This window comes from Lynx rufus, unplaced genomic scaffold (genome assembly GCF_022079265.1).
Source record: "Lynx rufus isolate CCGP_SWC_20201006 ecotype Redwood Valley unplaced genomic scaffold, mLynRuf1.p SCAF_15, whole genome shotgun sequence".
Taxonomy (NCBI): Eukaryota; Metazoa; Chordata; class Mammalia; order Carnivora; family Felidae; genus Lynx; species Lynx rufus.
In genome coordinates this window covers 55535339-55563197 of record NW_025814829.1, presented here as the reverse complement: position 1 = coordinate 55563197, position 27859 = coordinate 55535339, and the positions used below count along the sequence as shown (strand labels likewise).

The following is a 27859-nucleotide window of genomic DNA, read 5'->3' as shown; positions in this document are numbered from 1 at the left end:
TGATTCAACAATTCTATGTATAAGAGTACACTTAACATGGAATGGAGCCCAACCTCCTCACTCACCTCTATGTAATTGTACATGGACAGGTCTGAGATTGCATGGTCGTCTGGAATTCTCAATCTTGAATATTCAGGAAGACACACACCTAGGAGCCAAGTTGAATAATACATCCAACCAATTTGAAATACATTCAACCAAGTTGAATAATACATCTATTCCACTATCGTCTGTAAGAATGTGCTGGCCTCTACACCGATCAAATTAAATGGTGTGTACTCTACCATTGTTCTCTCTAATCTTTTAGAACATTGGATGATCAGGCTGAATGACCAATAATCTATGAATACTGAATAGTAACACATTCATAGTAATAGGCGTTACCTATTGTGATTAAATAAAACTTACGATGAAGTTAACATAATATATTTGTTGGTTACCAAATCATTATTTTTTTTATTTTAAGAATGGACAGCAGTTCAGGGGCGCCTGGGTGGCGCAGTCGGTAAAGCATCCGACTTCAGCCAGGTCACGATCTCGCGGTCCGTGAGTTCGAGCCCCGCGTCAGGCTCTGGGCTGATGGCTCGGAGCCTGGAGCCTGTTTCCAATTCTGTGTCTCCCTCTCTCTCTGCCCCTCCCCCGTTCATGCTCTGTCTCTCTCTGTCCCAAAAATAAATAAAAAACATTGAAAAAAAAATTTAAGAATGGACAGCAGTTCATAGAAATGACTGTCAGTGACCACCCCAGACCTGCTTAGAATCTGCTACTCTCCTTTTTGTCCTTTCTTGCTACCCCATGCACATTTGTTTCATTGCGCCTAAGCGACCTTATCAGCTAACCATCAGCTCCATCATTTTTCTGTGATCTCCCGGAGGAGGCCTCCTATTTTCCTCATGTCTGAAATCTTAACGTGGTAAATGGTAAATACTGAATAAATATTTGATAAATTAATGACTAATATAACTCCCACATGGCCAATCAACGCTAGCTATTAAGGATGCCATTTCAAAAGTCAGAGAACTTGGTTGCCAGTCCCAGCTTTACCACTTGTAGCTCTATGACTTAGGGCAAGTCACTTCACCATCTCTAAGCTTAAACTTGTAAGAAAGGAACAAGAATAGTACCCCTGCCCCATGTTTTCCATGGAGACCATATGAGGAAATGGATTAAAAAACATAGCAAAATACCCAACACATATGAAATGTCCAGTAATGCCAGTTATGAGTATCATTGTCATAATCAGTACTGTTTGATCCTTGTTCTGCAGTAACCAAAACCAGTGTTGACAGTATGTTCTGACATAGGAACCCTCCATCCCCTCTATCAGCCCTGTCGTATGCAGACCAATGACACCAGGGCTGATAAGGGAGGTAAGAAAATAAATGCCTCTGGATGCAGAACATCTGAGCAAGATGACTGAACAAGGAAGGCAGAAAACTGGAAGAACTTTACCCTGGACCCTCTAGTGTCTTCAGATCCAGACACCAGTGCCCAAGGACTTCCCATAACACCATAGCAAATATTTACTGTGAGCTCATTTTGTGCCAGGATTTTATTTTTAAAGCTTTACACAAATCATTTTATTTCATCTTCCCATCTCTCTGAAGTTGGTATTATTGTCCCCACTTTACAGATGGAAAAAAAAAAAAAAAAAGAAAACCCGAGACTTTAAAAAGCTGGAATGACTTTCCAAAGGTCTCACAGCTAATAAGTTGGAAAGTCAGGACAGGAATCTGGAGGTAGGTTGAAAGCCAGTTCTCTGGATCTATCCCTTACCTGAAACAGGTTTAAATTCGGAGGCAGCCTTTGAGACCATGTGATTCTGAGATGCAGTAAAAGTTATCCAGGTCTCGGGCTATTGTTTGTAACTTCTTTTACAGATGAAATGGTGTACATTTAATTTAATTTCAACATTACATGTAAAAATTTTAGACATCAGTCTCAGTCACATCAATATATTTGGTGGAATCGGCTTTAACCAAAGGCAAATAGAAGTAGAAGCTGCCATCTTGATAAGGCAACATGCAAGAAAGTGCTGGAACTCCTAAAAGTGTTTCTGGGGCAGGCTGTAAGAGGTGCAGGTTCGGGTCTCCTCATGGAAAGGGAGAACAAGGAGCATATCTTGGCCAAACGTTGGTCTTGGGAGCTTTTATGTTGTTTGTGGGGATCACTTGCACAGGCCTCCATGTACAGACTTTAAAAGAAACTGTTTCCCTGTTTCTCTGGGTGTTCCTTGTCTGGACATGGGCAACAGTGGCATAGGCTGGTAATAGAAAAATTATAATCCTGAACAGGAAATATGTATCAAGGGTTTGTGATCATCCAGGGTCAAAAATAGGTCCACAATTAATCAATAGGGCTAGTCCATGTCCATTTGAAAAATTTTACTTACTAAGGTCATTATTGAATTTATCCATTAACTCATCAAATACCAGGCAGTCTTCAAAGCCCTGAAATAAGGAAAAATGGAAAAAGATCATCTGGAAATAACGAAAGCTTCTGAGCAATTAGAATAGACTTTCCGTCAGTGAGTATAATTCATAGGATGTTTACCTTCAACCTGCACACAACAGCTGCTTAGTCACACTTGGCATTAAATTACAATTATAAAAGACCATCAACTTCATGCTTGATGGATTGTCTTTGCCTGGTGCATATTGATTACAATGATGTGGAATTTGACCAAAATTTTAAATTACTCACGTAATTTTGAAGGAGTCCATTGCTTCTTTAAGAAGCAAGAATAATTATATTGCTCTACCATGAATATTCGAGGCACATTTAAACTAATCAGGTCTTTAAGACTCACATTTAGAGCAATTAATGACAGGATAGAACCCACATATTAATTTAGTTCCCTTAAGCCAAGATTAAAGTAAACTTCCAATGTCAAGAAGTCCAGAAAATTAACCCTAATAAGGTTGTACGCTAAACGAAGTGGAGAGAAGAAAATCAAAAGATAGATTTCCTGCTTTCTAGGAATTCAAATGATAGTTTTACGGACAATATAAAAATATGTAAATATTAAAAAAAATTTCACATCAATTATAGAAATTACATCTGAAGCAGATAAAGATACTTATCAGCTATATAGACTATTAATGCTGCAGGAATTTAGAGATGTAAAATTTCATATAGGCTGAAATAATAACACTTTTACATTTTTTACTTAATTAATTCATTTATTCCACAAGAATCTCTATGATATAGGCACTATTGAAAACCAAATTTTACAGACAAGAAAGTAGTTAAGTTAGTTGTGCAAGAATATAGTGCAATAAATCCTGGAGACAGGATTTGAATTGGGCCTCATACTGCCGGAGCCTGGGCCCTTATCCAGCTTACTAAAATTGGTATGTTCTTATGTTTTTATAAAACAAAATGTTTGCCACTACTTTGTGGAAAACTATAATTGATTAGATTTATAGCCTACTTATACTTGAAATATATCTCAATCACCGAAACAATAGAAGACTGTGATTATAAAGCTATAGTTATCAAACACACATACACAAAATAATTGTCTGTCTAGATAATCATTTTAGGATTCCTTGAAATTAATGTTTAATACTTGAGCACTATTTCTTTCCTGAAATATTTTTTAGAAACTTCCATGAAAGCAATAGTATTCAACATCAAATCTGTGTCATAGTTTTATTTGTTTAAATTTTTTTAAATGTTTATTTATGTATTTGAGAGAGAGAGAGGAGAAAGAAAGCGCATGCAAAAGTGGGGAGAGGCACAGAAGAAGAGAACAAGACAGAGAGGGAGAGAAAGAGAGAGAGAGAGAGAGAGAGAGGGAATCTCAAGGCGGCTCCTCGATTTCAGCATAGAGCCTGATGCGGGCCTCAAACTCACAAAATGTGAGATCATGACCTGAGCTGAAATCAAGAGTTGGATGCTTAATTGGCTGAGCCACTCAGGAATCCCTCGTAGTTTTATTCAACTCTGTCAAATGCATTTTCCTTTCATTTGGAAAGAAAAAGTGGAGAAAACAAAAGACAGTTTGGGCTCTTTTCTTTTTTGAGCCTAACATTTATATACTTAGGCATAATCTCTAGAAAAAAAATTTTCAATTAAGTCATGAATTGCTGACAGGCGAGTTCTCAAATTTCAAGCTATCAATACATTTTCTAACTGCATAGAAACCATGTTAAGCTTTATGCTCTTTCCTGCATGAAATTACTGGATCAAGCAATCCAAGGCTTGACTATAGTGAGTGATCAATCTAAACCGTTGGCAGGGTTGTGGAATTGATTGTTTTGTCAGAGATTAGGTGAGGATAGTCACAGACATGGTTCTTAGCTAAGATTTTTCAGTTGAGACTGACCCAGGAAAATGTCAGAGACTTACTTTGGGAGAAAGGACTTACTGCATTCATTCCTTGTCCAAAAAAGGGCACTATGGCATGAGCCGCGTCCCCCATCAGCACACAGTGTGATTTAATGTGAAAAGAAGAACACTTCACGGATATCATGGGTTGGGCCGGCAACAGAAAGAAATCTTGTACTAGGGCTTGCCTTAAGAGGAAAACAATCAGAACATAACCGTTATGTTAGATTGGGTATTAAACCCTGCGTGATTCTTTCAGATGGACTGACGTCATTACCGTTGCATTTTATTGAGAAACACACAAAAAAATGCCAGGAAGAACACAAGAAATGGAGAAACCGACGTTTCTCCTAGTTCCTGAAATCTCATGGTTCCATTTACCTGTTTTGTTTGCAACGATCTTAATCACATACAAAAAGAATAGGTTTGACTGCATTTTAATAATTTGAAATATGTGTGTGTTATGTGCCATGAGATTTTATTATCATGTGTCCAGGTCATGCAATTTTTCAACTATTCTGGTGTGTTTTAGTTTTTTTCTGGAAAAATTAAGATGTTGTGCATCTGACTAAACCACATGAACCAAAACCAAGATTAAAATGAAGTGCTAATTTATGTGTATTTGGAAGCGGACAATTGATATCCAGCTAGGCTTTGTGGCAGCTGTAAGTAGAAAAACAGCTCCTACCCTCAAGAGTTTTAAGTCTGTTTGGAGAGGAAGAAACAACCAGGAAACATAGGGACTAAAATTGCAGCACGTGGGGATTTCTCTTCAACATCAGAGGAGGGATCAGCGAACACCAAATCTGTCGCTAAGGATGAAAACTGACAGTTTTAAACAGACTTGCTCTGGGCTGGTAGTGGGTCATCCCTTTTACATAGTGCATGTCATTGTCATGACTGCCCCGAAAGGTAGATATCCTGATGCCCGTTTTAAAGATAAGAAATCTGAGGCTTGGGAGTAAGGGGCAGAAGCAGCATTAAATCTTGCTTTCTGCACCATTGTGCTGCCTCCACGAAAACATCGCTGGAGGCAGAGAATGGACTGGATTCAAGGGAGGGACAGTGGGAGCAGAATGAGACCAAATGACATGCCGGTGGGGTGGGTGGCGCTGACAGGGGCCAGAGGGGCCAGGGGTCATAAACCAGACAGCTAACAAGCTGGCTACCAGTCGGGCAGCTCTGTATGAGCCAGGTCCTGTGCCAAACGATTTATAGGCATGAACTCCTCCAGGCCTCATCAACCGTTTGGGGCAGGTACTGCTATTTATTACCATGTTACTGTGAGGGCCCCAAGACATGGGGAACCAGAGACTTGCATCTGCTGGGCCCTGGACCTGTGTGTCCACCAGCAGAGGGAGGCACAGCCCAGCTCTGCGGCACAACTGGGAGGGACCTGAGAGCCTGCCCAGGAGGCAGAAAGGCCTGGGGACATGGGTTACTTGTTTTTCTCAGGAAAAGTTGACCATGGCATGGGGTTTTCAGAATCCCTGCTCACAGCACAACGCCCGCTTAGACTTTTGACCGAAGGCAGGCTTCCCGTCCAGGTCACATCAGGATCAGTCACATTTAATCCAAACTGAAGCAAGGTGCATGACCTTTATTTGAACCTTGAATAAATCAAAACAGTGGAGCAAAAGGCACAACTGCACATCTTGAAACTTACTCTCCAATTAGAGGGATGGAATCCGGAAAGTACTTCTGGAAGAAATTCAGCACATCACTGCTGCTTAGAAGTTTTTCAAACTCTTCAAAGGGCATGAACAAAGTACATGTGAAAGATTTGTTCTGCAAGAAGAGGAAGCGTGTGAGAGAACGTGGGGAGCCCTACCCTCCGGTTCTTGCTGTGGCCAAGGGGCACCTGGGAGGAATGTCCAGGCAGACAGGAAAGGCGTCCTTCCCAAACCTCATTCCCAGAGAAAAGCCCCACCAAGTCCCAGCTACTCCGCAGCTTCTCAGTTATTAGAATTTCTACATGGTAAACCTCAGCCATTTTCACCGAGCCAACGCTACACTCCTTGGGTTACTAATAGGTTGGATTGAATAGTGGTTGGATTGAATTTCTTCCCACTTATTCCCTCTCCCTCTCCTTTTCAAACAGTGTTAAGAGGCACTGGGCATCAGCGTTGCTACCAAGGGAAAATAGACCAACTAGAGAAATACAGAGCCAGATATATAACGAAAAAAAATGTCTCTAGGGTCTAATGGAAGAACAGCCGTGCTCTTTTTTGACAATGTATATTCCAATGTCCCAGAGACCTCAAAGACTGGAAGTCCTGTCTCATGTAGAACCCGAATCTCTTTGACTTTATTTGCACACCATTGCCTCGTACACCGTCTTGAGAGAGATGACAGGCACCACCATCCACAATCTATCGCTTATCATTTATATATATTAAATCTCCTTTCCACTATAAATAATTGGAATTCCTTCAGGTTTTTCCTCAAGAACCCCAAAGTTGCAATGATGTAATCACTGAAGAGACTAAACAATAATGTTAGGTATACACATGCTAAGTACAGAAGAATTTAGGCATACATGCAAAATACGAAAGTATGTAGTGAAAAACATTAATTATAGATGTAAAATTATATTGGCAAATTCTGTATTACCGTGTTAGGAAGTGCAATCATCATAAAGGTATTTCTAGGCCAAATATGCAGATAATTAGGTTCCATGGCATACTGTAGGGAAAAAGTATATTTATGTTTGATTAGGGCATTAATGCAGCACATCTATAAAACTGTTTCTGCTTATGTTATAATTGTTTCCATAGCAACTCAAATAGTATCATACACATGATGATAAGCACATCTACTGTTATTTAAAGTAGAAACTGGCGAGGCACCTGGGTGGTGTCAGCTGAGCGTCCAACTTCAGCTCAAGTCATGATCTCACTGTTCCTCAGTTCAAGCCCCACATCAGGCTCTCTACTGTCAGTAGAGCCTGCTTCGGATTCTCTGTCCTCCTGTCTCTCTGCCCCTCCCCCACTCACACTCTGTCTCAAAAAACTAAACATAAAAAAATAAATAAATAAAGTAGAAATGGTCTTAAAAATGTTTTCTGCCCTGACTTTACAAACTCATATAACTTAGGTGGTATCAGATATAATTGATACCAGATATAATCAAGAATTAAGATGGGGCGCCTGGGTGGCGCAGTCGGTTGGGCGTCCGACTTCAGCCAGGTCACGATCTCGCGGTCTGTGAGTTCGAGCCCCGCGTCAGGCTCTGGGCTGATGGCTCGGAGCCTGGAGCCTGTTTCCGATTCTGTGTCTCCCTCTCTCTCTGCCCCTCCCCCGTTCATGCTCTGTCTCTCTCTGTCCCAAAAATAAATAAAAAGTTGAAAAAAAAATTAAAAAAAAAAAGAATTAAGAACATACTGTGAGATGTTCTATTTCCATGCACACACACAAAAACACACCTATACACATACATATATATACGTACATACTATATATGTATATACAAACTATATATGTATATGTACACATATATGTGTGTAATATCTTTATACTTTATTTTTCACCTCACTTGAGGACTTATTTGTATAATGGAAAGGTCCTAAGTTTACATTTCATGGGAAAAATAAAATTTTACAAACAAGCCTCTTATCACTTCTTTCCTACAGCATAAAAAATAGAAAGAAATCTGCTCTCTTTAGTGACCCCGTGACAACCCAGTAAGAGCCTGAGTGAGTTTTGATTGCTTGGACATATCTACCGACCTAAATTCTGGAGATTCCCGGGGGTATGATATACATAAGAACATGCAATCAATTTCCAACCATTCTGAGTTTGCATTACTTTTTACAAAGGTTGGGGAGCACCTGCCATGTGTGTCTCTTACATGGTAAAAACACATAAAGCACAGCCTAGGCTCCTAGCCAGCATTTTCACACTGTTGGAGTTATTCGTGTCTTTCTTCCTGGCTTTTGATCTCAGAGGCTCAGAGAAAGCTCAACACACAGACACAGAAATGAGTGAGTACATAACTGTCTGGCCTCAGGTTATGGCACAGGTGAATAGGCAGATGCTGAGGTAGCAGTATAGGAAATAAAAGCTGGGCAGGTAAGACATCTGTGGGGTTGAAGTGGTTAAAAGTGTGGAAGGATTCATTGATTGGATAAGAAGAGAAGGACAGTGGCTTCTGGGCGGGGGTAAACTTGCTGAGCAAAGCAGAGGCGGCAGAAATGAACAGTGTTTCAGGGAAGGAATTTAGGAAGTGTGAATAAGGAGACCAGTCTGGATGAGGCACACATCATTGCTTTTCCCTCTTGCTATCTTTTGACCACTTCTACGACCTTTTAGAACTCCAAAAGATAAGGAAGAGTGGAGAAATGGCAGTTGAAATTGATTTATCATTTACTGCATTAGTAATCGTTAAAATGGCTGATGAAAAAGTTTGGGAGACAATATGTACCCCCTGTCCTCACCATTGGCATGTATAGTGATTTGTACATTGTTTTTGATGTGGCAACTATGATACCAAGAAGATTTTGATGTTCACACATATTTCATGGCTATACAATAATCCCTTATAATTTCAGCTTCTTTATTACCAAGTCATGCTCTCAATAGATATCTTTATCCAAGAGCAGTTCCAAAGTCAGGCTCCCGTAACCCCACTGGGCGCTCACCACAAGTCTCTCCAAACATGAAGTCTGAGCAAAACAGGGACTTGCTGTGCAAAAGCAGCTTTGAGATGAGCCTCCCATTAAATTCTCAAAAGCACTCCCTCAATGTTCACCCAGTATCGTCCCTCACCCAATCTTTCTCCCCCACTCTACAGTCCTCAGAGATGAAGAGTCTGTTACATTAAAGAAAGAGTCTGTTACGTTAAAAGGGGCAGGACAGAGAGACAGAGATAGAGACAGATGGAAGGAAGGAAGGATGGAAGGAAGGAAGGAAGGAAGGAAGGAAGGAAGGAAGGAGGAAGGGAGGGAGGAAAGGAAGTTAGTTTTCCTGAGATTATTTTGAGGACATATTAAAATGCTCCCATGCCTGGGTCCCATTGCTATGTCAAAACGGTATTTCTTATTTAAAAGCAGAGAGTTTTATGCTAACTAATTTGGATTTAAATTTAAAGAAAATTAAATTAAAAGCAGTGAGTTTTTGTTAACCAATAATTATCACTATTAAATATGAACAGCTAGAAAATAAATGGCTATCTTAAATCTACATTAAAAGGCCTGATTCCACTCAAGTCTGGGACAATTTTTTTTAAATGTTTATTTTTGAGACAGAAAGAGACAGAGTATGAATGGGGGAGGGTCAGAGAGAGAGGGAGACACAGAATCTGAAGCAGGCTCCAGGCTCTGAGCTGTCGGCACAGAGCCCGACACGGGGCTTGAACTCCAAGACCGTGAGATCGTGACCTGAGCCAAAGTCAGAAGCTCGACTGACTGAGCCACCCAGGGGCCCCTAGTCTGGGACAATTTTTAACAGAATCCTATTATCTTGTAAACCAGAATTATCAGATCCTGGGCCATGAGAACAAAGTTCACCTGAAAAATGTAAAAATAGCACTTAAGAATTACTAAATACTTTTCTGACCAGAAGGAAGAACTAGGAAAACAATGATTTAGTGATATATTATAGATTTGACTGACTCATACAATTTGGTATATACCTGGTATATAATAGCACTATCACAAATTGACTAGCTATGTTATAGACGTGTGAATTTCAGATAGGATAAATTACATCTTAAAAATACCTTAAAAATAGATGTTCTTTATGTAACTCAAATTTAAATTAGTGCTATTTACTTATCTTTACCTATAAGCCAATATCCTTATTGCTTCTGTTGGTATTTTAACCTCCCTTAATAAGATTCTACATTTATTTGCTACGATAATATAAAACATAGCTATGATGTATTTGCCTCAAGCCCCATAGGTTTTAACCTGGGAACCAGGAAATGAGAAAACATGCAATGAAAATCTCTTTGCATTAGCTTGCTATTCATTTTATTTAATAATCATTACTTGGTATAATCATGAGTATAGGAACTCTGGATTGTCAGTGTACAGAGTGATTCCTGACCCACTTTTTTTCTACCAAGAAAAAATAGAAAAAATGACATTATTATGTCAGACAAATTCCCTCTGTGTTCCCAGTAGGGTAGCTGTAATTCCTCTTCTTTCCTGACCACTCAAGAAAACATATCTTGACGGCAAGGGAGAGAAGTGATGTTATTTTTTTTTTATGTTTATTTATTTATTTTTGAGAGAGAGAGAGAGAATGCAAGCAGGGGAGGGGCAGAGAGAGAGGGAGACAGAATCCCAAGCAGGCTCCAGATTGTCAGCACAGAGCTCAATGAGGGGCTCGAACCCACAAACTATGAGATCATGAGCTGGGCCAAAAGCAAGAGTCAGATGCTTAACTGACTGAGCCATCCAGGATCCCCAAAATTATATTAAAGGGATACTTGTACACCCAACTTATTATTCTTTGCAAAGGACTATAGCAGACCTCAGAACTCATCCAAATATGCTATTGAGAACAAGTGCACTAGAATATGCATCTTCACTAGTCCAAGGGGCAGGAGGGCTATGGGAAGGAGCCAAAGAAGGGAAAGGACTTACATCCCCATTCTTGGGTGGAATCGTCAGCTCCATGTACCCATGAGGAATGTACTGCTGGCTGTAATCAAAGCGTGGTTTCTTCATGAGGTGAGTTCTGACAGTTGAGTAGGCTCCATCACATCCTACAATGAGGTCATAAGTGGCATCTTTGGGAACTTTGTCAGATCTGAAAAATAAAATGAACCATCCAAAAAAAAAATAATCTAGTGGTAAAAATGATGCTGTTCCTCTTGTTGGATATAAAAAGTAGCAACTCAAGGGGGCCACTCCTCACTTGTACATATCTGATTTTGAGCTTAGAGTTGATAGATACAGAGTAAAGATGACAACCCTCATCTCTATGGTGGTGTTGTTCATGAGAATGAGAGTAACACCACTACACCAATTAATAAGGACGTGCCAGGCCACTGAAATGTGACTAAGGCTTGAGTCCCCTGCACAAAGGGAGAGTCTTGAGAAGAAAGCAGAGTGAGGGAAGGGATGGACCAGGGCAGAGATGGCACAGGAGTTGCCAGGAACAGTGTGTTTAGCGTGAGTGGAGGATATTGGAAGACAAGCTCAAGAAAAGAGTACAATATGGGGAAGGAAAGAGGGAGGAGAAGAAGAGAATTTTTAATGTTAAGACAAAAGGTTTAAATACATTCTTCTGGCAAAAGAGAAAATAACTTTTTTCATTGAGGGGATGGTGAATGAAGAGTGGTAATTTAGGAAAACTTATTTGGCACTGGAGGTATTGAACTGGAGGCAGAGTGCAGGGGGGAGGGGACAAGGAGAGGACAAGGTGATTGCAGTAGCCTGGGTGTGCAAGTGTGAGAACCCAGGGACCTTAGGCCTCAGAAGAAAGACATAGGCTCTGAACCCAACCAGGGAGTAAGAAAGATGGGGCAGGGTCATAGATTTAATGAGAGAAAGTAAGGAAAAGGGCACACCAAGAATGATTCTAATTATTAACGGCATTAAGGAGGTCAGGACTGGACATGCTTGGAGAGAAATAGATGGTCAAGTTTTAAGATATGTTTGAAAGCATGGCAAGCGGTGCTTGTGAAGGTGTTTAACAGAACATTAACATGGATCAGTACTGAAAGAAGGATTGAGAGGGGAGACAGAGGCATGGGCTAGGGAGGTTCATTTTAGCAAAGGGAATTTTTAAGTGGTGGTTGAGTGGACTGGGAATCCATGACATGTCCCAAGGATGGGACATGGAGCTAGCAACTTTAGAGGACATAGAGGCAGCCAAGGAGAGGCAAGTAGTTTCCAGAAAGAGGAGAGGGAACACAGGGCAGAGAGCATTTGAAGAGTGTGGCTACCAGTGTGGAACATGGTAGGATGCTGAGCCCGCACGAGAATCAAGAAGAATCACTTGTGTTGGTATTTAGAAGTCATCCAAAGGCTGGTTTTTGATGTTTCTTTGAGTCCCTTTTAGTAATCATTTAAATCTTTCAAAGAAGCCAAAGAACAAAGTTTACAGATACAGTTCACTGCTCTAACCCTTCACCTCTGCAGTCAAGACCACTGATTACCCAAGCACTGTGATCCCTCCTTCCTCAGGATTACATTTCAACAGCCGGTGGCCAAAGTGCACCTTTGCATTGGGGTATTTCTCAACAGCTGAGGAGACAAAGAAAATGAGCAAATGGAAATGAAATTCCAATTCTTATTTCACTTAATGAAATTGAAATTGTTATTATTTCCTGAGAACAGTAATGATAGAGATGTTTATTCTTAAGACTGTAATAATGAATTAGCACAAAGTGGTAATTTGACAACTATTTGGCAAATGTTCTAGGATAATTTGGTAGTAAAAGAGATGAATACAAATCAACTATCCTCATCTAAAAAAATACAACTAATTCCATTATGCAAATTCTTACGTTACTGTGATGGTTGTCACCCTGGAAAAGAAGCAGGCATCACATATTTTAAAATTTGCCTCTAGTTTCGGATTTTGTGATTAGAAATACTCAGCCAAACTCCTCTTCTCATGCTATGCCTCATTCTATATCTCTTTCTAGTAGTTCTCTAGACTTCTGAGTCAAGTCACAGATATAGATTTTGATACTAATTCTTTTTTGTAATCAAACACTGGAACACTGAGGGAAAAAATGAGTAACAAGATCTAAAACTTCTCAATAAATAGAATCAAAGTATTCTGGTGCTTTTTTTTTTATTTTGCCTGTTAGCAATCTATAGAAATTAATGAATTATCATATTCTTGCCATCGCAGTAAAATATGATTTTTGCCCCTATTAATTCTCATGGATAGATCTATAATTATAGGTTATTTACTCTTCTTAAAGCTACAAGTCAGATCTACTCATCTATGTTTAAGAAATCTTTTGACAAATAACTATGGAGAAATCAGAATTTATCTGAACAACTAAGGATATCTTTTATAAACCCTAAATGTGTTTTAACTCTTGAAAAAATTAAATTAAATTACGTTTATTTTTTATTTAAGTGTACACTAATACATCCCAAAAAATTTTCCACAGAACACTAGTCCTGGAATATGCTCCCGAAAAAAACTGTTTTGTGGTCAGAGTGATTGGAAAAATGCTAACACTCTGAACTTCTAGGCTGTGCGGTCCTGGTCCTCAACCACATGTGGCTCAAGTCCTTGAAATGTGGCTAGTCCAAATGGAGATGTGTTGCACCCACTGGGTTTTGACAACTTAGTACCAAATAAAAAAGGTCTCATGCATCACTGCCTTCCGTTGATGACCCATTGAAATGATTATATTTCGGATATAAATATATTGTTAAAATTAAGTTCACCTGTTTCTTTTTAGGCCTTTAAATGTGGTTAATATAAAATGTTAAATTATACAAGTGGCTGGCCTTTGTGGCCAAATCTTGGACAGTGTTGCCCTAGAAAATCCACAATGCAGACTAGCTGAATAAAGGCCCTGAGAAATACTGTAAGAAAACTTTCAAAACTTGTTTCATGCAGGATTTATCAAACTTACTTGATTGCATGCCCTTTTCCTGCTTGCTTTGCCTAACAATTATTAACAAACCCCTCCCTCCCAGCCCTGGACAGTGAACCATGAGACAATCCTACGTGAGATGCAGGGGAATGATTTTGTTACCACACCTTCAGAGGGGAGGCTGCGCAGTCAGGAGGGAGTGTTTGCACATGGAGCTGGCAGCTCCCGTGTTTGTGTAAAGGAAGGACAGCCGTGTGAAAGAGTTTATATGCCAAACAACGTTTAGAGGTTAAGAGAGTCTGTTTGGCGGGGGGGGGGGGGGGGGGGATGGGCTAAATGGGTGATGGGTATTAAGGAGGGCACTTGTGATGAGCACTGGGTATTTTCTGCAACACTAAATACTCCTGAAACTAATATTACACTGTATGTTAACTAACGAATTTAAATAAGAACTTGAAACTTATAAAAAAAAAAAGATAAAATAAAAATAAAAATAAATGAAATGAAAAAAAGAGAAAGTCCACGTATGTACACTTTATTCACCTATTTCTGGCATTTATGAAATTGCACACTGTGCGGAAAGTTCCCAAGGAAAACCAGGTATGGGAGCTTCTGGTCTGTCCACCAAGATCAGCTCTTCCCAGGTTGTAGCTCCTACTGCTAGCAGATACTTCATGTGTAATGTTGGAGGCACTGACTCTAGGAGATAAAGGCATGGACTTTGGAGTAACAGATCCAGCTCCAGCACAGACTCTACCACTTATTAGCAGTGTGGGCTGCTGTACGGGGAGCATGAGAAGCCTCCTCCCCTGTCAAACTGAGGGAAAAGGAGCTCCTCCCTCACAGAGCTGTTGGGAGGGTTATAAAAATCGATGCGCTATAGAGCATCTATAGAGTGCTCTATAGAGCACTTAACACACTCCCTGGGGTCTCAGTGAGTGTTTGCTCTCATTCTTAATAAATTCAGAGATGCTCTAAAGAGATTGTCTTAGGTTGGCCATACCACTTTTTAAAAAGCTGTTTTGTGGCTTCTTGAGATCAATATCAGTATATCTAGCCACCTCCCACCCCCATCTACCCATCCAAAAGATGGTCTTGCAAGTGTAAGTCAAGAAGTAAAATTAAGAAGAATATTAAGCCCTATTTCTCAAGTCCGTGGTGAATCAGCTAGAGTGATCTTCCCAGCACACCTCCTGCCAGCTCAATTCAATTCAACAGAAACACTGCAGAATCACTCTGGGTAGAAGGGTGGGGAGAAACACAGATAATCATGTAGAAACTCTGCTCTCCAGAACTCAGAGGCTGCTGGATTACAGAGAGGAGTTGATTTAAAAGATAGTATTGAGGAGGGCACCTTTTGGGATGAGCACTGGCTGTTGTATGGAAACCAATTTGACAATAAATTTCATATTTAAAAAAGTGTAAAAAAAAGAATTACTCAAGTGTCATGTTCTGCAGGGAATGAATCTAATTAGCACAAATACTGAAGAGGAGAAAAAGCTGTTATGGCCAAGGGCTACCTGGCAGGTGATTGCACTGATCATCCATGCTGCAAGTTTAATTTGCAATCCAGTGGCTTCTCCATTAATGGGTGTGTCCGTAACACATTAGAGTCCTCAAGGTATGTTTCATGCCTTCCTTTTTTTCAACCTCCTACACCCTCTGCTATTTGGTTTCCTACAATTCCTACAAATTGGCCCCTGTGCTCTGGCTTTAAGTTCAGGGTTGGCTTTATGCACCCAGGGATTATCATAATACCCTGAAGACTGCAGCCCTCTTCAGCCTTCAACTACTGCTTTTTATCTTTCCATAGTGAAGAGCTAATCGTGTCTTTTTGCAAATCATTCGAGGGTATCTGTTGTTCCTCTAGTCCGTGAGTTCTTCCGGGGTGAACACTCATTCATCCCAGTGTTGAAAAGACAATAGGAATTCAACGTGTGTTGAACAAATGATTTTTATTTAGATCAGTGACAAGATGAAAAAGAGATGCCAGAGGATGCATCACTACTTTTCAAGGACGTTGTATTGTACATAGCCTTGCCCTTAATCACCCATGAATAACCCATGAAAAGGAATAGTAAGCAAATCCCAGTGAATCACGGAACAGGGTTAGGCTTACGTGCTTTACTGAAAGTGACAACAGAATAAAGCATTGGACTTACCAGTCAACAGCTCCTTGTTTAGATTTTCTCTGCTTATAGAAAGAATATACTGCAAGAAAAATATAGTAGATACTGTTTACTTCTGAGGAATAGACAAATATTATTCATTATTATTCACATTATTCATTATTATTCATTCGGCAATAGGAAACACTTAGCAGAGGTTTGCAAACTTAGTTTCATAACCATTTAGCTAATTAGCCTTTTAAAAATAAACACTTTAACCAAATACATATAAAACAATGTTCAAGGTACAACTTTGGCTTTTTCAAGGTTTGATATTATAAAAACCAAATCCTTCTTTTATAGCAAAAATGTTATTTTTACTAAGATAGTTTTAACAACATCTTGTATTTTCATCTTAGATCTACAAATTGATGTGTTAGAAAAACTTCAGTAATGACAGCGACGTTGGAATAAATGTGGTATTTCCTAAAGAGACTACCTGGAAGGCATTCATTAAATGTGAAAGGAATGTGTATTGGGGGGGGATGGTAATGGTGAGGAAATTGTGCATAGAAGCAGGGTCAGCCCTCCCTGGGACATGTGTTCTTTATTTCTGACTTTATAGGACAATTAAACAGGGCCGCCTGTTCCAAAAGGCACAGTGGGCACAATGCCCAGGGTCCACATACTTTTAGGGGTTCACGAAAATGTTTTAATTTTAGTTTATACTGAAATTAGAAGAAAAAAAATAAATGTAATGAATCTATGGGAATGAATCCAGCCTGGGTTATTTTATTTTTATTTATTTTTTTAATGTTTATTCATTTTTGAGGGACAGAGACAGAGCATGAGAAGGTGAGGGGTAGGGAGAGGGAGACACAGAATCTGAAGCAGGCTCCAGGCTCTGAGCTGTCAGCACAGAGCCTGACGTGGGGCTCAAACCCACAGACCATGAGTTCATGACCTGAGCCAAAGTTGGATGCTTAACTGACTGAGCCACCCTGGCACCCCAGCCTGGGTTATTTTCATCTTTATACCAATGCCCTCCTAAAATCTAATTTTTAATATTTATTGTTTCAGAGGGAGAGGGACCCACAAAGGCGAAAGTGCCCACCTAGGGCCCGTGAAAGTCATAATACAACCTCACAGTTCAGGGTGAACCTATTCTTTAAAACTTTAAAGCATATGTTTCCCAAACTTTGAAACATCACATCATTTCATACAAATATGCTCATTTTATAAATCTTCACCTCATCCCAAAGTAGACATTTAATATTAACAGTGAACCCTACAGTTGGTGTAAAAACAATTCGGTCATGCTACAGAGGCAATGACTGAAGAGGGGCTTCCTGTGTCTTTGCTGTGAATTAAAACGAACAGGACTTCATTCTCTGCCTCTTTTGTTCTGTTTTCCAGTCTTCTGTGTCATTAATGACCTAATTTCAATGGAAACCACACTTGCCACTCAAAATATGTTTGGAAACATTTAAATTAGGGAAACTCATATACGGAGGGAAACTATTCTTTCCTTATCAGTGGCCAGGCTTGGTTGACATCTGCATCATTTGGGAACTGATACACACATGGGTCCTGTGGAGAGTCCCTGTCCTTCTACCCGGCATCTGCAGGCAAAAGTTAGAGCCTCCCCCATCAAGCCCCACTTCTCCAATGCCTATTCTAAAAAGTTGGTCTTATGAAGAAAAAATAAGAACAAACAAGTCTTCACCATACATGTTAATCAAATTATAGCGTTGTTCACCTTGAACTTATATAGTGATGAACATCCATTGTTTCTCAATAAGACTGGGGGGGGGGGGACTGCATCTCTGGTGAAGGCTACAAAGAAATAGTTCTCATAGTCCAGCTCCACATTTCCTATCTGGATAGCTTTATTGAACTTATTTATCACAACAATGACAAAAACAAAAAAGAACTCTGGTTGTCAGCTGGCAGCCATAAATTTCAAATAGCAGCTCAAATGACTACAATTTAGTCTATTTTGTGAGTCAGTATTCAACTGTCCTTACTCATCATATTGCATTTTAAAAAATCCTATGTATTCTTCCTAGACATATAATAGAGTAATTATAAATGAATTCAACATTAATCCAAGACTGAAACTGGCTTCTATCTGTTGCTGCTTAGTGACTCAGTTGTATTTTACAGACCAGGTTGTTTCAAACGAACCTTCACAAATGTCCTTAATAAAATACAACAGTGATTAAAAAAAGAAGAAACAAGTCAGGAAGTATAAAGAGGTCCTTGTAACCAAAACATTAACAATGAAACCTAAAGGAAGTTTGATAATCTCCTTTGGAGATTTGTACAACAAGAGTCGCAGTGCTGACTTTTTCAGATATTTTAGAAAAACATGTTTACACCCTATATCCTGAAAGCCTGTAAAAGGGAATGTTTTCTACTAAGGGGGCTCTATTCCTCTATTTGGGGCATAGGAACTGGGGAGCTAGGGGAGGTGGGGGGGGATGGGAGAAATAGGTGAAGGGGATTAAGAGTACACTTATCCTGATGGGCACCTAGTAGTATATGGAAGTGTTAGATCACTATCGTGTGCACCCGAAAGTAATATAACACTGTATGTTAACTACACTGGAATTAAAATAAAATTAAAAAAATTTTTTCTCTGCATCATTAAAAAAAATTGGGGAGCTCTGACCTGCTCTGTATGTCAGAGAATATTTTGATAGTTCCCAGGACAATTTGGGAGGGAGATGGCTGGAATGAGCAAGACTGGAAGAGTCTGGACCCTGCCAGGGAGGAAAGGCAGAGAATACAACAGCTGGAGGAAGGAGGCTCAGAGAAGGTTGATGCCAACAGAAGATGGGCTGCCTGGGGATTTGCAGAAATCCTGGGGTCATGGGGAGGGCTTTTGACTTCCACAGGCTGTGGAATTGAGTGATTCAAGGCAATTTTATGTAGCTCTTAAAGGAGGCCCCATGTTCAACCCTGTCATAAGAGTAATGATGCAAACCAAAGAAAGAAAGGTGGCTGTAAATTTAGCACTGAGTTCTTAAGAATTGAGAATGACAGGACCGTGGGTGAGTGATCACTTCCTGCTCCTTCTGTGTTGAAGGTCCCATATGGTAACTCCCACCAACACCTTCACCCTCTTGGGCACCAGTAGAAATGAAGCTGTCCCACCCCCACTCCAGTGCTGGGGGTAAGAAACTCAGTTTGGTGCTCAGGTCCACTTCCCTCTGCTCATCTAATGTTCCGATATTCTGAACCATATTTTATTCCTCTGTCTACTCATACTTTGTTGACTCAGTCTCTGGGGAGGGAATGATGTCAGAATTGGCCTTCTTAGCTAACTCCCTGTGAATCCAAGACAAAGGTAGGGATGATTACTGTGGTCACTCTCAATTTAGCAAAAGCAATAATACAACTTAGCAATACTGCCCAGCACTCCTGGGAGCTCCTCCTACACCTATGTTGCGCTGGCCACTGTCCATGAGGACACCTGCCCTGTGCCTCCCTTGATGTTGACCTCATGTACTCATGCAGCCTCATCATACGTAAAACAAGGTGGTTGGATTCAACGAATCCAAGGTTGCTGATCACGCTATGATTCTGTAATGCGAAAGTGCATCACAAGTGTTCTTACCCAACACACACTGGACACTTAAACATTTATATGTTTTTAGAGTTCTTGTCTCACCCAACTTCCGTCCATAGACGGATGCTCCTTTAATTGGGAGAACACTATTTTGCTGTCGATTTAATATTTAAACAAAATGTCCGCCTCAATCCTCGCTTTTTCCGTGAGGTCTTCTCGGAAAACTGAAGCTTCTTCCCTCTCCAAACCATACAGCTGAGCACTCCATCTCTCAGAAGAGTTCTTTTTGCAAGAACTTGATTACCGTCTGTCCTCAATGCTTACAAGCTCCTCTCCCAGTCCTCCGTAACCAGCACTAGCACGCAGTATGGAACACAGAAGAGTTAGTGTTTATGACAGGATAGTTTAGTACGTATAGCTTACCCTTGACTGGTATGTGTGAACCTTGTGTTCCTTTCCTACGACGCCAAGCCCAGCTTGGGGCCACTTGAACAGGACATGTTAATTATCCAAAACTGTTTATCTGATCAGGGACGATCAGTGGATCTTCTTCCCCTTCCTTCTCCTGCCTGGCTCATACATTAAGACTCTGTACCTATGTTTTTACCATGCCAAAAATAAGCAGGTTACTATTTTAGAAAGTCACTAAATGGAAAAAAATGGATCTTTCCCCACTCCCTCCCATCTCCCACAGGCCCTTAGTTGTTGGAATGTTTTCCTTCCTGCCACTTTTTAAATACATGTTATCGAGTAGAACACACATGATATAACATTTACCATTTTAACTCCTTTTTAAGTACACAGTTCAGTGGCATTAAATACGTTCACACTGTGTATGGGCATCGGCAACATCCATCCACAGAAATCTTCATCTTATAAGACTGAAACTCTCTACACATTAAGCAATGGCTCCCCATTTCTCCCTCCCTCCAGGCCCTGGCAATCACCATTCTACTTTCTGTTTCTATGAATTTAACTACTCTGGATACCTCACATAAGTGTAATCTGGCATTTGTCCTTTTGTGAATGGCTTATTTCACTTAGTACAAAGTCCCCTCCAGTTTCAACCATGTTGTAACAGGTGTCAGAATCTTTTTTTTTTTTAAGGCCAAATAGTATTCCAGTGTATGTTGTATAGAAAACCTCCCCTTCTCCTCTGGTGAATGTCTTCTTTCCTCCCACTTACTACCACATGCACAACACTCTGACACCAGATGTGTTTCGCGGGGTGGGGGAAGGGGGGAGATTCCTCCACCAGGCCATTTCTCAGTGACACAAGCTGGCTGTCCCACAATTTAATCACTCTGACACTATCTGCCTGGATAGCCTCAGATCCTAAAGGTTAGGGTTCAGTGCCATGAGATTGTACCCCCCACTCCCCCCCACACACTTCAAATGCCAATGGCAATACAGTTTGCAACTGGGCTTCTAACCAGTCAGCTGTAAGTTGGATGTTCCCATGAGCCCCTCTTCAGGTTCAATTAATTTGCTAGGGCAGCTCACAGAACTCAGGAAAACAGTAGACTTACTGTTTAAAGGGTACAGATAAACATCTAGATGGAAAAACGTGTAGGGCAAGATATGTGTTTGCCCTCTGTGGGTGAGCCATCTCCCAGTACCTCCGTGTGTTCATGAACCTGGAAGCTCTCTGAACCCCATACTTTTGGGATTTTTGTGGCAACTTCATCACATGGGCATGTTGGATCATTAACTCCACTTCCAGCCCCTCTCCCCTCTCTTCAGATGGGTGGGGCTGAAAATTCCAAACTTCTAATTAAGGCTTGGTCTTTCTGGTGACCAGCCCCCATCCAGGAGCCCACTGAGAGTTACCTCATTAGAACAAAAGACACTCTTATCACCCAGGAAATTCCAAGGGATTTAGGAGCTCTGGATTAGGAATTACAATCAAAGACCAAATATTAGAAGAAAAGATTTCCTAGTGCTCTTATCACTTAGGAAATTACAAGAGTTTTAGGAGTTCTGTGCCAGGAACTAGGGGTAGAAACCAATATAGATTTTTTTATTATCTTACAACGTGGACACCGCATTTTGTTTCTCCACTGATAGACATTTGGGTAACTTTCACTTTTTGGCTATTATAAATAATGCTACTATGAACATGAGTGTTCAAATATCTCTTCAAGTCCCTGCTTTCAGTTCTTTTGGATACATACCCAGGAGAGAAACTGCTGGATCATATGGGAAATTCTATTTTTAATTTTTGGAGGAATGGCTACACTGTTTTCCACAGTGGCTGCAGCATTTTATATTCCTACCAACAGTGCACAGGCATTCCAACTTCTCTATATCCTTTCCAGTACTTGTTATTTTCTGTTTTCATTCTTGTTTTCTGAGAGTAGCATCCTAACGGGTGTGAGGTGCTTCAGCCACTTGTATCATCACAAGAGCCACACAGACTTTGTTCCCATGAGCACATGTGCTTTATCTCTTGCTGCCCAGAGTGTGGTCCATGGAGAAGCAGCATGGACACCACTTGGGTGTGTTTAGAATGCATCATCTCTACCTTCACTCTAGCCCTACAGAATCAGACTCCACACTTTAACAAGATCCCAGAGGAGTCTGAGAATCGCTAATCCACCTGCAGTGGGAGCTCTGTGGGAGCTCAGAGACTCAAAGAATATAAACTTCATTTGGGCTCTGCCTTTAATAAAATAAGGCCTTGTTGGAAAAGCAAGTTGGAGTTTTTCTCTGGTTGATAGCTGTTTGGTACACTCATTCTGTCTCAAAGAAACAAACTTAGAAGGTATAAATATTAGATAAAAATACATACTTTCCCCACTCCGTGTGTTACTATGTGAAGATAATAGAAACACAAAGCAGAATAATGGATTTTCTTTTGTAAACTTGATTTCACCATCTGGACTCTGTTGTTTTAGAAATTATATAGCACTAAACACATTTTTGGTTCATTCTCCAAATTCCATTACAGTTAAATTTAGGGCAAGAGAGTCAGTTTGGAGAAGGTAACAACAGTGTAAAACCCTCTAGAGTTGTTCTTGCATTTTATGCTTGACAATAAATACATAGTAATCTTCTCTGTGTAACTGAAAGGAGATGGGAGAGAAAGGGTGTCCCAGGCCAAAATGAACAATGCATAGAGGCAAAGAGCCTAATAGTGATGACAATGTAACTTACTTCTATTGAATGGTTATTAGAAACTGAGCCCTATTGTAAGCATCTCATCTCCTATGGATTAATTTATTAACTAGTGTATGTGTCCAAATTGCAGACCGACACAGGCAATGTCAAAGACAGATCTAGAGACAGGAAGGGCCAATAAGCCAGGGTCAAGTTCCAGACATTAGACTCCACTGTAAGTAAACATTATCTTCAGGGTAAACCAACCTGTGACTTGGTCCCATAGGGAACTGCAGACTTTTTTCCTGAAAGAGAGTGAATCATTCTTGCTCTCATGGGAATACCTTGGGCTACAATCTGAAATAAACCAAGAAATATCAATTTCAATTAGCATAATATGGCATCATAGAATAAGATAGATATCGGTTTTAAAATGTGAGTTTTCAAATATTTTCAAAAAATTAAAAAAATAATGCAAAGAGCCGTGGAAGCACGGTGTTGTAGAAACTTAAGGAAAGCTATGTTCCTGCAGAACATAATTTTTGATTTTTTTAACCTTTAGCTTTTGGAATCGACTTTTTTATCTGGTCTAAATCACGTATTACAATTAAGGGAAATGGGTCAGTGTCAGAGATTTTCTCACGATCACAAAACAGAGCAATGCATGAGGAGTAAAACCCAGGACTCCCAAAACCCCATGCAAAGTATTTTCCCACACACATATCTGAGGAAACTGGAAATAGAACTGACATCCATACTGGCTTATATGATCATTGAAAAGGCACTTTGTCAGCAAAAGTATAGCAGAAAAATATATTACTTCTGTTCATATTTCCAAGCTACTGCTAGACAGTGAGCAGTTTGGCAACGCTGAGACTACATGAGGACCCACAATTCTTATCCAAACCCTTGAGGGCACATCAGTTTCAGGATTTTAAAGTTTTCAAATTTTAGATAGGTAATTCTAAGGATATCCCATAACACCCAGTGGACTCTGAGGCATCACCCCAAAACAGAGCACAAATATCTGTAGCAAAACATATTCACACTAACCGAGATTTTTTTTTTTAAGCCATAAAAAGCGTCACATCAGGTCAAGTTTGCTGCTGAATTAGTGATGAGAAGTTTTCTGTTTCCAGAGCTCTTTGGAGTACAGAATTGTGGGTAAGAGATTATGGACTTGTATGGTCAAAAGAATGAGGTTTGTAGGCCGGCCTCCTGTCATCCTGGATGCAACCTCAGGTCACACTTCCTGTAGGCTGAGACCCACCATTGGATTGCAAACCCAGTGTCGGAAGAGATCATCACGGAGAGTCACAGGATCCCCCTGCCCTCATCATGCCCCAGATCCCCAGGCTGCCTCAAGTGTCCAATGTTCACCCTCCTGCCAAATTTAGAAGTTTGAAAACCTTTGTAGACTGAGTTTCCATGCAAAGGTTCTTGACATTAATTGGTGCTTTGAGCCTGGATGAAATCAAGAGCATGCAATTGTTGGAAAATAGCAGGTATTATCTTTTACAAGGAAAACACATTAACAAGGTACCTGATCTTCCAGGCCAATGGCGTGCAAGGCTTGCCGTCCTCTGTAAGAAAGGGCCAAGTTAATGCTTCTTCCACGTGCAAATTTAGCCACTCGGAGATCTAAGACATTGAAAGTAGACTCTGTATTACACACAGCTCATTATTATCTTAGGGCAGAGTGAGCAGATAGCACCTGAATAACTGGTGCATTCAGGACCAAGTTAAAAGACCTTGTTAACTCCTTTAAAGAAAACACTAACAGTAGTAATTTTGTATTAAGTTAAATTTAGATAGTTGAGGTTAAAAAAAATGAAGTTCCTCTTTCTAAAAAAATTTCTTTTTAAAATGTAAAGACATGGAAATGCAAGCTGATGCAGCCACTCTGGAAGACAGTATGGAGGTTCCTCAAAAAACTAAAAAAAACTACCCTACAACCCAGCAATTGCACTACTAGGCATTTATCCAAGGGATACAGGTGTGCTGTTTCGAAGGGGCACATGCACCCCCATGTTTATAGCAGCACTATCAACAATAGCCAAAGTATGGAAAGAGCCCAAATGTCTATTGATGGGTGAATGGATAAAGAAGATGTGGTATATATATACAATGGAGTATTACTCGGCAATCAAAAAGATGAAATCTTGCCATTTGCAACTTCGTGGATGGAACTGGGGGATATTATGCTAAGTGAAATTAGTAGTCAGAGAAAGACAAATATCATATGACTTCACTCATATGAGGACTTTTAGAGACAAAACAGATGAACATAAGGGAAGGGAAACAAAAATAATATAAAAACAGGGAGGGGGACAAAACAAAAGAGACTCATAAATATGGAGAACAAACTGAGGGTTACGGGAGGGGTTGTGGGAGGGGGGATGGGCTAAATGGGTAAGGGGCACTAAGGAATCTACTCCTGAAATCACTGTTGCACTATATACTAACTAATTTGGATGTAAATTAAAAATTTAATTAAAAAATTTAAAAAATAAAAAATAAAATTAAAAAAAATAAAAATAAAAAAATAAAATAACCTATAAGCACACACACACACACACACACACACACACAGGGAAGAGAAAAATGATAGAGGAATGTTTTACAGTGGAAATCTTTTTCTTGCTATTCTGAAATACCACTGATACACGATGGTTATGTCAGTAAAAGAAAATGTAAAGAGAAAGAGTTCAGAGAATCAGAACCACATCTCACAATTTTCAGTAATGTCTTACCTTCCCTAGCTTCATATACATCAACTTGGAAATTCCTCTTTGCAAGGAAGCATGCATTTAATGATCCAACCTAGGAATTAAAGCAACGTTTTTCATGTTTTTATCTGACGTCACAAATATAGGGAATTTTTACTGGTAAAGTGCAGCATCAATGTGTCATTGTATTTGTACTGTATTTGGCTGTCACATCGATTTATTCAGTCACTACCAGAAAGCATCATTGGAAAAATAGTGGGATTAACTCAGGATTAAATGGTATCATTTCAAGAGGTAGCTTTGGTGTTTTTTTTTTATTTTTATAGTGAGATATAACTTTCATACATAAAGATCTTAAAACGTGTACAGTTTACAGAATAGTTAGAAAGCAAACATCCATATAACCACCACTCTACCCATCCATACCTCCCCCACCTGCTCTCCAATTAAGATTCCCAGCCTTTCACCTATGAGTAAATGTTATTCTGACTTTTGTAATAACCCATCCTTGCTTCCTTATAGTTTTACCACTTAGGTATACATCCCAAGGCAGGATAGTTTAATTTTGTCTGCATTTGAATCACATAATTAGAATCACACTTATGTATCTTTTCTTCTTTAACTCAACATAATGCTTCTGAGATTCGTCTATACAGCTGCACGTAAACTCCAGGTCACCCACTTTCATTACTGTATGATTCTTCATTGCATGAACATCTCACAGATTATTTAGCTGTTCTACTGTTGAAGGACATTTGAGCTGTTTCTGCTCTGGGAATATTTTTTCCCAGTTTTTTTCAAGTTTATTATTTTTTGTGAAAGAGAGAGTGAGAGCAGGGGAGAGGCAGAGAGAGAAAGAGAGAAAGAGGGAAAATCTCAAGCAGGCTCTGCACTGTCCGCCCAGAGCCCAATGTGGGGCTTGGACTCATAAAACTGTGAGATCATGACCTGAGCCGAAATCAAGAGTCGGGTGCTTAACTGACTGTGCCACCCAGGCGCCCCTATTTTAATCCAGTTTTATTGCAATATAATTAACATATAACATTGTATAAATTTAACATACACAACATAATGATTTGATAAGTGTATACATTGTGAAATGATGGCCCAGGAATATTATTAACAATGCTGCAAAGAACATTTTTGTACATGTATTCTGGCACAGAGGTGCATAAATTTTCTGCAGGGTTCATACACAGAAGTGGAATTCCTGGTCAAAGGTTTATGTATCTTCACCTTTATTGTGTCAAACTGTTTCGAAATTTTGTACCAGTGTGTTTTCTCAACAGCAGTTTCTGACAGTCTATTTTTGCCAGCACTTGGTGTTCTCAAACTTTTAAATCTTCTGGTGAATGGGTAAGATAGGAAAGCACTTGGTTTTGATCTGCATGTGACTGACTGCTAGAAAGGTCAAACTCTTTTCCATATACTGACTGGCTGTTTGGATCTCTTCCATAAAGTGCCTGTTTAAGCCTCTAGCCTATTTTCTATTGGATTATCGGTCTTTTTTTCCTATAGATAACTTGAGTTATTCATAGATCTGAGTACAGTCTTCATCATTTTTAAATGTTGCAAATGTCTTCTTACATTCTGTGGCTTCCCTTTTAAACTTTATAATATCTTTAAAGAATTTTTTTATTACTGAAGTATGATGACACATTGTTCTATTCATTTCAAGTGTGAGACTCTACAGTGGCTTTTAAAAAGGAGTTCTTTATTTTAATGCAGTCACCTTTATCCATCTTTGACATTATTAATAATGCATTTGGTATCTTGTTTAAGAAATGTTTTCCTACTTTGAGATTATGAAGAATTTTTTTCTCTGTTGTCTTCTCAAGACTTTATAGTGTTGCTTTCTGACAGCTTTATGTAGGTTATAGCAATTTATTTACCGCCTCATTGCTAACAACTTATATTTCGTAAGATCATCCATATTCAATGATCACACTAGAATTTTCAGCAACATTGAATGTTGTTAACTAACTCTCTTGTTGACACCCTAACCTTCCTTTGTTTTCCAGTTATCTTCATACATCTCTGGCCATTCCTTCTTTTTCTCTTTCATCCTTGCAAGGAAAGACCGTCAAACATTGGAGTTTCTCAAGCTTCCAGCCTAGTCCATCATCCACACCCATGGGGATTCAAAGACTTTCATCTCTTACCCAGATCTCCTACTTGAGCTCATGCATACAATGTTTCATTGCTGTAGCCTCCTAAATATCTCCAAGCATCTCAAAATCAATGGCTCCAAACTGAAACGTGTAATTTTGCCCTGCATTGTGTCAATTCTCTCCGCATATTCCTATGTAAATGAATGATATCCATTTAACCTATCCATCTAGTTACTCAAATTAGAAACCTAAGTGTCATCCTTGGGACTTCTCTCCCCCTCATTCTCTGCATCCAATCCCTTCCAAGCTCTGCCAGTTCTACCTTATAATGTTTCTTTACCTATCTCTTTTCATTTTTACCCTTACGCTTCTATCATATCATGAGCATTA

At 39.7% G+C, this 27859-nt stretch overlaps 1 protein-coding gene across 1 annotated transcript in view; it reads right to left on the bottom strand.

Annotated features, from left to right (window-relative positions):
- The window catches only part of KMO (kynurenine 3-monooxygenase), a 37810-nt gene extending 10317 nt beyond the window's left edge, over nucleotides 1-27493 (bottom strand). The window contains 12 exon segments of the mRNA XM_047076472.1: nucleotides 66-148; nucleotides 2393-2450; nucleotides 4373-4520; nucleotides 5999-6120; nucleotides 6946-7017; nucleotides 10922-11087; nucleotides 12442-12529; nucleotides 16011-16059; nucleotides 22897-22986; nucleotides 24173-24270; nucleotides 25383-25452; nucleotides 27392-27493. Coding sequence (XP_046932428.1) covers nucleotides 66-148; nucleotides 2393-2450; nucleotides 4373-4520; nucleotides 5999-6120; nucleotides 6946-7017; nucleotides 10922-11087; nucleotides 12442-12529; nucleotides 16011-16059; nucleotides 22897-22986; nucleotides 24173-24270; nucleotides 25383-25452; nucleotides 27392-27493 — 1146 coding nt within the window.
- Nucleotides 27494-27859: the final 366 nt, after the last annotated feature.